Genomic DNA, 14,791 nt, shown 5'->3' with positions numbered 1-14,791 from the left:
CAATTTTTTCCCATAGGTTGATGATCCCAGCAAACCGAATGATGAAGGAATTACCCCTTTGCATAATGCAGTGTGTGCTGGTCATCACCACATTGTAAAGTTCCTGCTTGATTTTGGTGTTAATGTGAATGCAGCAGACAGTGATGGATGGTAAGTGTGCTGGCACTTTTAACTTCAAAGTCCCAATTCAGTCAGTTTTGATAATGAAATTTAGCGGAGAGCTATCCCAGGATCAGATTATTATATATTTACCAAATGACCTTTTTGTAAACTCTAAGGCTATGTCTATACTAGCAATTTTGCGGTAAAACTTATGTCGCTCAGGAATATGATAAAAACCACACACACGCAACCCGACTGATATAAGTTACACTGACAGAAGTGCCAGTGTGGACAACACTATGTCGGCAGGAGACACTCTCCCACCGACATAGCTACTGCCACTCATTGCAGGTGCTTTAATTATGTTGACAGGAGAGCTCTCTCCTGTCGGCATGGAGCAGCATGATCTTACAGTGGTGCAGTTGCATCGGTATAGCTGTGTTGCCGTAAGGTCTCTACATAGCTTTAATGATCGAGGCATTGAAATACATGACTTTACTAAATGTTCACCGAAGTGTAATGTACAAACTCTTCCAAATAATAAATAAATGCTATTGTATTTTGTTTATATTTAACTGTATAGTTCTAATTTGTCTCCCATATGTTTAATAATTTTGACTTGAAATACACAGTCTTCCCCATTTTTATCCAAAAGTGGGTTTACCTTCATGGATCCTTTGTCCATAGATTACTAATACTGCCAAATTATAACAATGAACTATGTTATTAAAAAATGCATGAATATCTATACTTTTCTATAAGGTCTTTTTTGTGTCATCAATTTTTTAAAACTTTCCATTGATTTTAGAAAGGGAAGTTTTAAAAAAAGTTGATCCTAATATTACTCATGGTGCATTTTACACCCAAAATTTAAAAATTCTGCGCACAATATTTTAAAATTTTATTTCTCAAAATAACACTACATAATCACACCAGTTTCAATTTTGGTAATTTATTTCAAAATACCTGTCAGCAAGTATGTCTGTAACAATACAGATACACGCAAAAATTTCCCGAGAAGTAGAGAGTTAAAGAAACCCCTATGACAACCCAGTTCCTATTTCTCTGTCCCTTCCCCCCCCTCCCCCAGAGTCCATCCAGGGGACCAAACACCCACAACCCCTCCCCTGCAAGGCCCACCTGTGGGGGCCCCCCCCAGCCAATACACCTGAATCCTCTAATCCCCAGAGCCCAACTGCAGGGCCCCCCCAGCCCAGATACCAACACCCCATCGTCTCCCCCCAGAGCCCAGATACCTGCACACCCTCTCCCTCACCCCCCACCGAGCCTAGCTGCAGGGCCCGCCCCCTTGCCTAGACACCCTTCCCTTTCCCCTAAGATCCCAGGAATTCAGAGGGAGAAACAGCCTGATGCTCGCTGGGCCCCAGGCTTGCACAGAGTTTCCTGTGTGCCTCCCTCTCCTTCCCTCAAGGCATACTGGGAACTGCAGCTGCCAGGAACCCTCTAGCTCCCTCTCCCTCCCCACAGCAGTGTCTCTATGTGCAAGCTGGGCTCTGCCGAGTCCAGTGGCCCCTAATGGTGGCTAGCAGTACTGCAGCCCATTTCTGTGCGGGGGGGGGGAAAGGAAATTCTGTGTGCACAATGTTAATTTCTGCAAAATTCTGCATTGCACAGTGGCGCAGAATTCCCCCAGGAGTATAATATGTAGTCCATAGTTCTTTGAGTGCTTGTCCCTCTGTGCAATACATTTCAGGTTTGTGCATGTGCTCCATATGCCCAGGACTGAAGATTTTTTCCAGTGTCTGTTTGGTCCTCACATGCGCCACCATTCTCCTCATGCTCTGCACTGGGCTGCCAGACTCTCACCATATTAGTTCCTTCTTACAGCTCATGGTTTAGGATGAAGTTTTAGTGTATGAACTGACTACTTTAGCTTTCCCTGTAGATGATTTTTAAAAATTAGTCCTAGTTGTTTTAATCTGGTTAGGATAGATTTTTGGGGTTTGATTTCCTAAACTTTGGGAATCCCACCCATGGCCTGTGGAGTGATGTGATTCCTGTACCACACACCATAATCCCTATTTATACACACTCACTTACTCTTACCACCCTCTAGTTCTTCCAATGGCAGTGTGGAGAGTATACCAAGGATCCCTGGCTTCAAAAACTGCATAGACTGCCGGAAGTCATTTCTGGTTATAGATTATCTCACTTGCTTGGACTGCCTGGGGGAAACCCATGTCCCTTCTAGGTGCAGTATCTGCAGGTCGTTTCCAGGGAGGACAAAACAGTCAAGGGAGTTCTAATCCAGAAGATTCCTCATGGAGAGGTCTATGAGAGCAGTCACGGGCTCTGACTGGGGAGATCCCCCTCCCAAATGTCTAAAGATGGTAGGAACATTCCTTACAGTGGCTCTGGCTGGTTCCAAGGCACCCCCCACCAGCGCCGAGAGACTCGGGTGAGGAAAGCCAAGGCAAATGGAAGGGAGACAAAACGTCTCCCATAATCTTCCCTCTTGTCCTTCCCCATCCAAGTCCTCTAAGAAGAGGCAAAAGTCTCCGTCCTGCACCAAGTCAGGAGACACCTTGTGCTCCAGAATGGGACCGTCTGATACTGGGAAGGACCAGTCTGGGACTTCATCAGAAGGTAAGGCCACACCACGTTGCAGAACCAAGGTACTTTGGCACCATCAACAGCTGCTGCATCCGCACTGCCAGCTCTGGCTTTCTCTGTACCAATGGCCTGAAGTACAGAAACTATTCTATCCACTCCAGCCCGTTTCTCAGCAGCAGGTGACTTAATTGTATTTATGGAAATAGAGTCACTGTGATACTCTCTGGAGTCCCATGTCCAGTACCAGGATATCATTGAGTACAGATATCTCTGCAGTCAAGCTAGACTGTTGCCAGTATCATAGAGGCAGGTCATCACTGCCTCCTCCAGGACTGATAGGTCTCCTGTTGAATTTGGGGTTGGAGTCAGAAGAAGAATATGGGGGACACCCATCCCGGACTACTCCCCGAGGGTGTCTTGCAGGGGTTGAGCTCAGAGAGGGTATCTGTATTGTCCAGAGTGTCTCAGTACTCCTGTGCAATTAAGAACCCTCCCTATACATATTGGTATCCATTACCCTGGGGCTTTACACTGAGGGGGTATGAGGTCATGCAATGGCAGTATTGGGGCCTGGAAGACCCAAGTCTATCACCTGACATACCCATGTTATGGGACAAAGGATCCTCGTAGGTGTCCGGCTCCCACGGTAGAGGAAGAGCACCCTCAGCCTCAGAAGTCACAACAACAATCTGGAGGAGAAGATGCCATCATGCTGGTGATCTTGTTGTCCTCATCTCCCAACAAGGCAGTGATTCCTGCCTCCTTGCATACCCTGATGATTCTAAGGCCTTCCAGGACTTGGTTAAAAGAGTGGCAGAGGCATTACACATTCTACGCATTGCTAGATATTCTGCACAGCTCAGGACCGAATGGAATGGAACTCACCAAAGACACTTTGGTAGACACCTGCCACAGTTCCACCAGTAGCTAAGCAGGCTGAAAAGAGGTATTTTGTACCTGTGAAAGGGTTGGAATACCTATTCTGTCATCTGCCTCGCAACTCTCAGGTAGTGTCAGGAGCCACCAAACATAGGCAGAGACAGGTGAGTAGACATCTACTCTGTGTTTTTACAACCAGTCACATCTTGATTCCTGAAAGGTTTGGTTACAGTTTTCCCTCCTGTGGCAAAACTCTCACCAGCCTGGGACCTAAACCTGGTTTTACCGACTCTGACAAAAGTGCTGTTTGAGCTTCTAGTACCCTGCTCTCTACTGCAATTCTCAATAAAGGTAGCATTTTTAGTCGCAATCACTGGCCAAAAGAGTAGGGGAGTTAGGGAGCACTCATGGCAGACCTCCCCTGGCCCCCTCCAATAGTTTTCCACAAGAATAAGGTATTCATGAGACTGCATCTGAAGTGCATCCTTAAGGTAGTGTCAGACTCACATTAACCAAAACATCCATTTCCTGTGTTCTATTCTAAACCACACACCACTAGGGAAGAGGTAATGAGGCACTTCTTGGATGTGCGTGGGACCCTTGCCTTTTACCTACAGAGGGTGAAGTCATTTAGGAAATCTCCTAGACATTTTGTATCATTTGTGGAAAAGATGGAAGGAGAGGCCACTTCCACCCAGAAGCTGTCAATGGATCTCAGGATGCATCATACTTTGCTACGAGCTGAATAATGTTCTTCTTGAGAGGAGTGTGAGAGCACATTCAACAAGAGTCCAAGCAGCCTCAGTAGCCTCCCTCAAGGGTGTGTCTATTATTGATACCTGCAAAGCAGCAACACGAGGCTCTGTACATACCTTCGCAAGACATTATGCACTGGTGCAAGCAGCTGCTTCGGATGCCTCCCTGGGTAGAGCAGTTCTGAATTCTGTTGTGATATGGGACTGTGGGTACTTGCCTCCTCAGAGAGACACTGCTTCTGAATCACCTGAAGTGAATGACACATAGGGACAAGCACCCGAAGGATGTGTTGTCCTTATGTCCACTACCCACCTCCTTCTCTGCTGTCTCAATTTCCCTAAGTGGGGCCTAGTGGTAGAGAAGGAACTAAAAATGGTGGCAACCTGGCAGCCCTGTTTATAGCTTGTGAGCAGAGCATGAGCAAAGTGGAGGTGCATGCATGGAGCAAATGGACACTGCTAGGGAAAAATATTTGGTCCTGGGCACATGAAGTGCATGTGCAAACCTGAAGTACATGACACACAGGGAGAACCCACCTTAGAGAACTCCAGTTACTACACGGTGAGTAACGTTTCCTTGTCCTGCAGCACTTCTTTAGTGTATGTGAGGAATTTAGAGAGCTGGCTTTGCTGAGCTATTTCTCGCCCTTTTTGCCTTGCTCTCTACTCTCTCACCAGCACAAGCCTCTCTGCCCTTTAAAGCTAACATGCTGCAGACTTCCAAAATGTCATGAAAACTTACCATTCTCATTAAAATATGTTTGCTTCAGTGGGGTCAGAATTTCATCTGGGTTATTTATTTAACTTCTATGTGGAGAAAGTTTGTGGCACAAGTAAAAACATAATTGTCTTTCAAAAGTAACTTCTAAAGGATGACTGAATCCTTTGTTGGAGGTTGGATTTGTAGGGTTCCTGGCCCATTTTGATGTCTAAATGTTGGCTTTGTTTCAGGACGCCTTTGCATTGTGCAGCTTCTTGCAATAGTGTTCATCTCTGTAAACTACTTGTAGAATCCGGGGCAGCAATTTTTGCTTCAACTATAAGTGATATAGAAACTGCTGCGGACAAGTGTGAGGAGATGGAGGAGGGTTATATTCAGTGTTCCCAGTTCTTGTACGGTAGGTTGCTAAATGTATATGCTTGATGATTCCCTTTACAAACCTTCAAAACTTCTCTGAAATTCAACCTTTCTTCTCTGTCCTGACTATCAAGTTGCTAGTTAAATTCTGTATCCTCTACATAGGTCTTTGAAATTAGCATTGCCCTTCCCCCAACCTCATCCATTCAAAATACTGGTGCCAGAATATTTTCTTGGCTGTTTCTTTGACCATGTCATCCTTCCCTCTTCAAGTCAGCTCACTGGCTCACTATGGCATTGTGCATGATTTTTAAACTTCTCTTCCTTTCTAGGAAACAGTTCTAATGATGATAGGGTTTTGGAGTTAGAAGGGTGTTGCCATGTAAATTTCACATGGAATTTTGTCAGGATATCCCAAACTTCTAGCAGACCACACCAGGAGGCTGAAGATCTAAACTTTATTCGAATTCCTTATCATGAGTAGTTATTCATGTTTTGGTCACTGAATTAATGAGACAGATGACCCTACAGCTTGTAAGTTCAGTGCATATATCACAAGAGAAGCATCTTTCTAGAAGCAGCAATTAAATAAAATTAAGATTCTAACTTACACCAAAAAGAGTGTAAAGGCTTCATTAGGGTTTTAATATACCCCTTGAGGCAGATTTGCAGTGTGATGATGTATACAGCAAATGCTGTAATAACTATGCGGAGCAAGAAGACATAAGAACTCTAAACCTGTTGTGCTAGAGAATGTGTATGAGACTAGTATGAGTGATTTGCACTAGGGCTGTCAATCGCAGTTAACTCACTAATTTAGCTCTTAGCTCTAAGAGTTAGCTCTTAACTCAAAAATTAATCATGATTAATCGCACTAATAGAATACTAATTGAAATTTATTAAATATTTTTGCATGCTTTTCTACATTTTCAAATATTGAATTCTATTCCAACACAGAATACAAAGTATACAGTGCTCACTTTATATTTTTTATTACAAATATTTGCACTGTAAAAATGAGTATTTTTCAGTTCACCTCATAGAAGTACTGTAGTGCAATCTCTTTATCATGAAAGTATAACTTACAAATGTAGATTTTTGTTGGTGTTATTACATAACTGCACTCAAAGACAAAAGAATATAAAACTTTAGAGCCTACAAGTCCACTCAGTCCTATTTCTTGTTCAGCCAATTGCTAAGACAAACAAGTTTGTTTACATTTATGGGAGATACTGGTGCCTGCTTCTTTTTACAATGTCACCTGAAAGTGAGAACAGGCATTCGCATGGCACTTTTGTAGCCAGCGTTGCAAGGTATTTACATGCCAGATATGCTAAACATTTGTATGCCCCTTCATGCTTTGGCCACCATTCCAGAGGACATGCTTCCATGCTCGTTTAAAAAAAAAGTTAATTAAATTTGTGACTGAACTCTTTGGGGGAGAATTGTAGGTCTCCTGTTCGTTTTTCCCACATTCTGCCATATATTTCATGTCATAGCAGTCTCAGATGATGACCCAGTACCTGTTTGTTTCAAGAACACTTTTACAGCAGATTTGACAAAATGCAAAGAAGGTTCCAATGTGAGATTTCTAAAAATAGCTGCAGCACTCAACCCAAGGTTTAGGAGTCTGAAGTGCCATCCAACATCTGAGAGGGATGAGGTGTGGAGCATGCTTTCAGAAGTCTTAAAAGAGTAACACTATGCGGAAACTACAGAACCCAAACGATCAAAAAAGAAAATCAACCTTCTGCTGGTGGCATCTGTCTCAGATGATGAAAATGAACATGTCGGTCCGCTCTGCTTTGGATTGTTATTGAACAGAACCCATCATCAGCATGGACACACGTCCTCCGGAATAGTGGTTGAAGATGGAGACAGATGAATTTTTAGCACATCTGGCATGTAAATATCTTGCAACGCCGGCTATAGCTGTGCCATGCGAATACCTGTTCTCACTTTCAGGTGACATTGTAAACAAGAAGCAGGCAACATTATCTCCTGCAAATTTAACCAAACTTGTTAGTCCTATTGCTCAGACAGAGTGGACTTGTAGGCACTAAAGTTTTACATTGTTTTATTTTTGAATTCAGTTATTTTTTTGTACATAATTCTACATTTGTAAGTTCAACTTTCATGATAAAGAGATTGCACTACAGTACTTGTATTAGGTGAATTGAAAATTGTTTTTTACAGTGCAAATATTTGTAATAAAAAATAGAGCACTGTACACTTTGTATTCTGTGTTGTAATCAAAATCAATATATTTGAAAATGTAGAAAACATCCAAAAATATTTATTTAAATGGTATTCTATTAATAGTGTGATTGATTTGTTTTAAAAAATTGCGATTAATCGTGCAATTAAATCACTTGACAGCCTTAATTTGCATCCTTATTTCAACTAAAGTAAGGCTAACTAATTTTCAAATACACATGCAATGAAAAGAAAAAAAAACTTGTTCCCAACCTTCTATCACAAGTTTTATGCCATATCAGGTTTTAATCTCCAATTAAATTTCTGGGGGGAAAAAAATTATAATGGAAACACTGACAGTCTTAAATTGCAGCAGAATGAAAGTCTCTCAGCGTGTTCCACTGGAGAGGAGGACCCAAAATCCCAACTGGATAAAGTCAAGGTACTTTGCCATCTGTAATATTCTTGTTTACCTTTTATTTCTTGATAACAGGAGTACAGGAGAAATTGGGAGTCATGAACAAAGGAGTAGTGTATGCTCTATGGGATTATGAAGCCCAGAATAATGACGAGTTGTCATTCCATGAAGGAGATGCCATTACTATCCTGAGACGTAAGGATGATAATGAAACAGAATGGTGGTGGGCTCGACTCAATGATAAAGAAGGCTATGTGCCTAAAAATCTTTTGGGGGTAAGTTACTTTAAGCTTCTTCCTTGAACTTGGCCTATTGTTACACTTTCCCTTAGGTGGGAGACTAGAGGGAACTTCTAAAACCCATCAATGCCACTTCTAGGTAAATCATTGCTGCAGTGACACAAAGAAGGCAATCCCTCTTTCCTGGGGCCTGAGTGCACTTTCTCTGAGCATTATTGCTGTAGAAAAAATACTGTAGTTAGGAATTTAACCCAGGACAGTAAACAGAACAGTAATCATTAGGCTGTCTGAAGTTTTTTTAGGTTATAACTTTTTAATTGATCTTTAGCATCATATTAAATAGTGATATTTTCCATGCGATCAAACAAAGGGATAAAACTGGCTCCCTAAGTATAGCATGGTGGCTGTTGTGAGCAACCTTGATATTTGGTACATGAAGATATTTAAATAATTGGGATGTAACAAGTTTGTGGCATGGATCACTATTGGTGGGACTGTGTGTTCTATTCACCTGCCCAGAAGGTAGATGTGGCCAAAATGCAGAGCAGAATTATGCAACAGGTAAACTTTCACTTTCTGACTGCATAAAGTGGTGGAAAGTTATACCCATTTATTGCCACCTGCTGAAGGATGGAAATAAAAATAATTAATAGCATTAGTTATTTAGGTAAGGAAACTCAAGCCTCTAACAGTCTCCTCTTGAATTGTTCAGACTTGCATGTCACTTTGTAATCTAAAGAAATGTCATTGTCCACTGGACATATTTAGTACATGTCAATGAAATGTCTTACCCTTTGCTGTACAATCCGTTCAGGTAATCAGAAGTAGCCTTTTGGCTGTAAGTGGGTTTTCTAATTATCACACCTAAAGCTTGGATATTTAACTTTTGATTTTATTTTGCAGCTATATCCAAGAATAAAGCCTAGGCAGCGAACCCTTGCTTGAATTCAGTTGTTTGGCAGTGCAAAACATGGCTGGTAACTGGAAGCTTAAGCCCACACTGGAGTCATCCTTTTCTATCACATTTCAACTGGAGAAATAAAATTATAATCTTTGTTTTTAATGGTGCTCTCTCTTGTTAATGGACAGCAGGCAAGGGTTTAAAAATCTGCAGTTTGTAAATGAAGATCATTCCATATAACCTATCTACAGTATTTTGTCAACTCTACTCTAAATACCAAAAATACTCTTCTAGAAGAGTCCATGGGTGGAAGCTTCTTGTGTTAAATGTTCACAAATGTAATTTCCAAATTCCAGATGTGCTGTCCACTCTGTTCTAGTCCCACAATAACTGTCCCATGTCAAGATTTTGGATATTTTTTGACACCATTGAATGTTGTTTACTCATTACTGACTTAATTCTGTGTATGCTGCAGAGAAGACTTTCACATGTTAAGTGCATAAGCAGTCACCAAGGCTCTATATACTCTAGGATTTAGAAATAAAGATATGTTAACTAATGTTTTAAATCCTAGTCTAGGACCTGCTCTACACATAAGAATTAAGTCAACCTACCTACATTGCTCAGGGCTGTGAACAATTTTACATCCTGTATCACAGTTAGGTCAACCTAACCCCTACCATACATGCAGCTATTGAATGAGAGGTAGTTTACCTACAGCAATGGAAAAAACCCTTCCCACACTAGAGGAAGCATCACGCTACAGCAGCACAGCTGCAGTGCTGGAGCTGTGTCACTGTAGTGTAAAGATACCCTTTACAAAGCTCAAACAAGCTTTAGAGATGCTAGGATCTAGATTTTGTTTGCATTTAAATGACAAGCTAAAAGAATCAAAACTACAGTTTTTGTATACTTCTCAAAACCCCTACACTAATTAACTTGTTCATTTTCTTGGTATTCAGCTTCTTACACGAGTTTTACCTCTACTAATTTAGATTACAGGTCCCACTCCCACTAACCTGTGAACTTGTCTGTTTGGAACAAAAGAACATGTAACAGTGGATTTGCAGTAAGATTAAAGGATTTGTATGTTTGCATGGATGAAAGTGCAATAGTTGAGAAGGGTAAGAGTCTGATAAATTAAGAGGTACACTAACTTGAAGTCTGCCTGAGTAGTTGAAGGACTAAAAAGTGGAGAGCTAGTTGTACTAATATTGAGAGTCTGAGAGGAAGAGAAACAAGGGGTTTGAGGATTTGAGAATGGCAATAATTTGCTATTTTGGTAAGGACAGTTTCTGTGGTTCTTGGCAGTCCAACACCTATTGCCAGGATGTGTTATGCAATAACCTTTCCACTATAGTGTAGTTTCAAGCAAACAAAAAAAAAAAAAAGCACTTCACTGGAGTTAATTGTACATGGTTTTATATACCAGAAATATATTTTGAATTTCTCATAAGTTGTAGCCATGTGTTTTGCATTTTTTCTTCCATTAAAGTGTAGGCCAGTTGGCTTTAATTCTTCATGTACAAGTCTTGTGTATAATTTATATATCATTTATGCAGTGCTGTAATTTGCTTTTACCACCATTTAACATTAATTGTATATATTGTGGTGATGAAACGTGAAAGGGTATTGTTAAAGAACATTGGCTACATGAATGTGACAATTTCAAGAGCCTATGATGCACATTTACATGTTCTCTGGATGAGTGTATAATAAAATACTGCCAAGGCATGGCTCCATTTTGAAGTGTTTATTTTAAAATAATGTTAGGCAATGGCAAAGTACTGTAACCTTTGTCCACCTAACCTGAAAAACTAATCCACACTGAGTGATGGTGATAACTTAGTACTATGCACTTGTGCCTACTAAGAGGTTATCTTGGCTGTACAAAGAGAAAAAGGCTTGAGGTGCTGCTCTGTGACTAGGTAGGCCCTGTCACTTAAACAAACTGTTTTCACCTTACGCTGCTGGCCTCTGTTCAAGGCCAGTCTGAATGTTTGAACTTCATTCATTACCACGTACAGCCAGCAAACTCCTAGCTGTTTTCTTAGAACAGCTGAATACATGAGATTTTTCTAGTTCATGCTATAGTGCTTGAACAGACCGTACCATTTAAACAGGAGGCATAGAACACTTTTGGGTATTGTAAATAACCTTTTATTCTCTCCTCCACTCAAACCAAGAATATTGAAGTCTTTAAGGTTGAAAGTTAGCTTAAGTTGCTTAGCAAGTTAAAGTGAATGCTATCTTGAGCATTTTGCTTATTTTCATTAAGTATGAATTCATCTGATCCATAAGACTTGTACATTTAAAATACTGTATACGATATGTCCAAACATTAGTTACAATAATCTGATTAATTAGCAAAAGGTCATTACCACAAGTAAAATGAATATAAAACTTCAAAATCATTTTCGGGAAGCTTATATTTTCCTACATAAGGGTGGCTCCAAAAGGTCACGTTCATACAAGCCAGTTTGTGGTATTTGATGAAACTTATCTTTAAAGTGTTTGATCACATGTTGAGAACCCAAAATGATTATTTCTATAAAAGGGTATCTAAGGCAGATTTCATTGTACATTGATCTTCAACATTTGGATAAGAAAAAAACCTGAGATCTATACCCAAAAAGCTATTCTCTGTAGAAGAGACTTACAAATACATTTGTTTGCTGTTTGTAGCCAACAAATTAAATACATATAGTATACATAATTGGTACTACAAAAATTGTGCTATACATTTTAGCTGTAGTGCAGGTCATACTTTCATTTTCCATATTAAGTGCCAATACGAAGACTTAACAAAATAATATAAAGTCTTAAACATGAGGCTGTTTAAAGCATTAATTGTATACATATTGCACACTAGATAAGTGAATACTCATGGTTCCAAAATACTCACATTGCTTTTGCCAGTGCTTACATAGTGAACCACATTTGGGGTAGAGAGGGGTTCATAATACCAATTACATGGATCAAAGTAACTAGCAAAGAGTGAGAAGCGGTTTTTCATAGAGCTGGTCTCTTCCCTCAGATCTCAGACAACTTGCTGCTGTTATTGGTCCCGGGATTCATAAAGGAGTTTTGCTGCCTATGATTACAAAAACAAGACATATCATTGCAGTTTGCTATATAGGCACCTCAGTGGTAAATAACTGAAACTTAAGGCCTCTTAGCCTTCCCCAAGAAACTACTGTAAAGCCAAAAAGCTGTAACTTGTTTTCAAATCCTGGCCCTTCTACATATGTATAGTTTTCATACATGGGAGAGAGACTAAATCGTATTCTAGAGCTTACTATCATGGCACAACATCAATCAGAATTTTAATCAGATTCTCAAGGAGTAAAACTTAAGAATTTCATAAATAGCTTGCAATCTTGAACAGTTTGTCATGACAGACCTGCCAGATAACTGATAATTTCTTTTTGAGAAGTCATTTAGTGATGTTGGCTAGGTAACAGCTTTCTAACCAAGTTGCTTATCTTACAAATGACATGGTGCATGTCCCCATATTTCAAGAAATATTCCTGAGGAATATTAGATCAGCCTTGGCACTGAAAAAAGCATTATCTGTTGGGGGGAGGGGGTAAAGGGGTGTTCTATGAAACAGTGAATACAGTGGTAAACAGCCTTTGAAAGGGTCTTTCTACAACATGAGTGATCTGGCCTGTTTCCATGTGAAATAACAATGTATTTTCTTTTAAACAAATTTTTCATAAGCCTGGTGTTCACTGCCATCAGAAATGTTGATTTAAGTGAATATAGAAAGCGTCTTATATAGTAAGTAGATGCTACATGATTTTTTACAAACTCTAGGGAGGATTGCAAGTTTGAGGTACTATATACCCTCTCTTGTACCCCCAGCTAAACCAGGCTTAATAAAAGCCTAGCCCAAAGAGACTGCCTGAGGTTGGCCTGGAAAAACTAGCTGACAGCCATGTGCGTTTAGGGTAGTAGAAAATGGATTAAACAGCTGTGCCTTGCGAAAAGCAGAAGTCAGTACAAGCTAGGCCTTCTGGGAGAGATGTTAAAGGAAGAAGCAAACTCTCTTCCTTTCTTAGCAGAGGACAGGAGGGACTGCATGACGGGTGCAGATGGGGGCTCAAGATGGGGTTGGTGCAGGAGGGGTGTGGGCTCCGGCCCAGTGGTGCTTATCTCGAGCAGCTCCAGGGTGGCAGAGGGGCTAAGGTAAGCTCCCTGCCTGCCCGGGCCCCACACTGCTCCCAGAAGTGGCCAGCATGTCAGGAAGTGGCTCCTGGGGGTAGGGTGGGGCAGGCAGCTCTGCCACACGCTGCCCTTGCCTGCGGGTACCACCCCCCCCAAAGCTCCCATTGGCCATGGTTCCCCATTCCTGGCCAATGGGAGCTGCGGGGGAAGTGCGTGCAGGCGAGGGCAGTGCACAGAGCCCTCTGCCCCACCCACTCCCCCAGAGTCTGCAGGGACATGGTGCTGGCTGCTTCTGCGAGCAGGCAGGGAGCCTGCCTTAGTCCTGTTGCACCACAGGGCTGGCAATTTAGCAGGCCGGATAGAAAGCCCTGATGGGCCGGATCCAGCCCACGGACTGTAGTTTACCCTCTCCTGATCTAATAGGATAATTTCAAAGTGTTAGCGTACTAGTTTAAACACTCAGTTCTTTTCATGTCAATTTTTAACTTGAACAGTATCTCACATTGGGACATTTGCTTATTTTTAACCAACAATTTATTAATTACCCAAATTACCCAAAACCACATTAGTATATAATCAACAGTTCATTACTCAGACACAACCAACTGTGTGTACCACATACACACAATAGTCTTGCAAGCAATTATCACAGACTAGAATTGAGGCTCAGTAATTATAGTAACGACCAGTCAAATTACCAATATTTCTTATTACATTTACTTATGAGCAACAAGTCTCAATTCTTTAGTATCTAAAACACACTTCCCAAGGTGCACTTGTCTTTAAGGCACTAACCACAATCCTCTATTAGACTAGTCCAAAAGGGACAAGTTTAGAATATTAAAAGCAATTGCTTAAAACAATTCTTTTCAATCTCTAATTCCTCTAGCAATCCAAACAAATTGATCTTAGATATGATTACTTGAGACTCACTAGAGTGTGTAGATTCAGCAAGGTAACCTACAGTTATTTATATTGAAGAATAGAAGGGGAAATACCATGTTTGAAATGAAATTTCACCACCTCTGCTTATCCTCTTAACCTTGGGATGAGGGAGAGTCCTTTCCACATGACTGAGTTGGGTGTTGGTTGCATTTAGGATTCTGCAGCCACTTGTGTTAGTTTCTGTCAACTCTGAGTACATCGTGACCTCAGTTTTATACACCCTCCTTTCAGTGCTCATTGGAGGGGGCCACCCTCCAATTCCTATAGGACACATAGCAAGTAGGTACTCAGGTTTGAGCTTTACTTCTCTGCTGCTTCCATTAGTATCTAGTATATGGTTGTTGGTGCATAACAAATGTCTTTAATCCTTTTCTTAACAGAGGCTTTAAGTTTGAGTCATTTCAAAAACTATTTCATTATTTGCCTGCACAAATTGGGATCCCCCATTCTAAGCAATTTCTCTTAATATCCCAAAGTTATACCCTGCTGTACATCTTTACATTTCTCCTTCCTTGTGTCAGTCATTTCCTAGTA

At 40.9% G+C, this 14,791-nt stretch overlaps 2 protein-coding genes across 13 annotated transcripts in view; one reads left to right on the top strand and one right to left on the bottom strand.

Moving 5' to 3' along the window:
- PPP1R13B (protein phosphatase 1 regulatory subunit 13B) overlaps nucleotides 1–10,876 on the top strand; it is a 106,989-nt gene extending 96,113 nt beyond the window's left edge. For all 9 annotated transcript variants that reach the window (XM_054027439.1, XM_054027440.1, XM_054027437.1 and 6 more), the window contains 4 exons: nucleotides 17–150; nucleotides 5,262–5,428; nucleotides 8,078–8,277; nucleotides 9,145–10,876. In XM_054027439.1, coding sequence (XP_053883414.1) covers nucleotides 17–150; nucleotides 5,262–5,428; nucleotides 8,078–8,277; nucleotides 9,145–9,186 — 543 coding nt within the window. In that variant the 3' untranslated portion in view covers nucleotides 9,187–10,876. The remainder of the gene's footprint in view (nucleotides 1–16; nucleotides 151–5,261; nucleotides 5,429–8,077; nucleotides 8,278–9,144) is intronic.
- Nucleotides 10,877–11,286: 410 nt separating this feature from the next.
- The window catches only part of ZFYVE21 (zinc finger FYVE-type containing 21), a 34,893-nt gene continuing 31,388 nt past the window's right edge, over nucleotides 11,287–14,791 (bottom strand). For all 4 annotated transcript variants that reach the window (XM_054027464.1, XM_054027465.1, XM_054027467.1 and 1 more), the window contains one exon: nucleotides 11,287–12,236. In XM_054027464.1, the coding sequence (XP_053883439.1) occupies nucleotides 12,201–12,236 (36 nt within the window). In that variant the 3' untranslated portion in view covers nucleotides 11,287–12,200. The remainder of the gene's footprint in view (nucleotides 12,237–14,791) is intronic.

The sequence above is a fragment of the Malaclemys terrapin genome, chromosome 4, assembly GCF_027887155.1.
Source record: "Malaclemys terrapin pileata isolate rMalTer1 chromosome 4, rMalTer1.hap1, whole genome shotgun sequence".
Taxonomy (NCBI): domain Eukaryota; kingdom Metazoa; phylum Chordata; order Testudines; family Emydidae; genus Malaclemys; species Malaclemys terrapin.
This window is presented reverse-complemented; position numbering and strand designations above follow the sequence as displayed.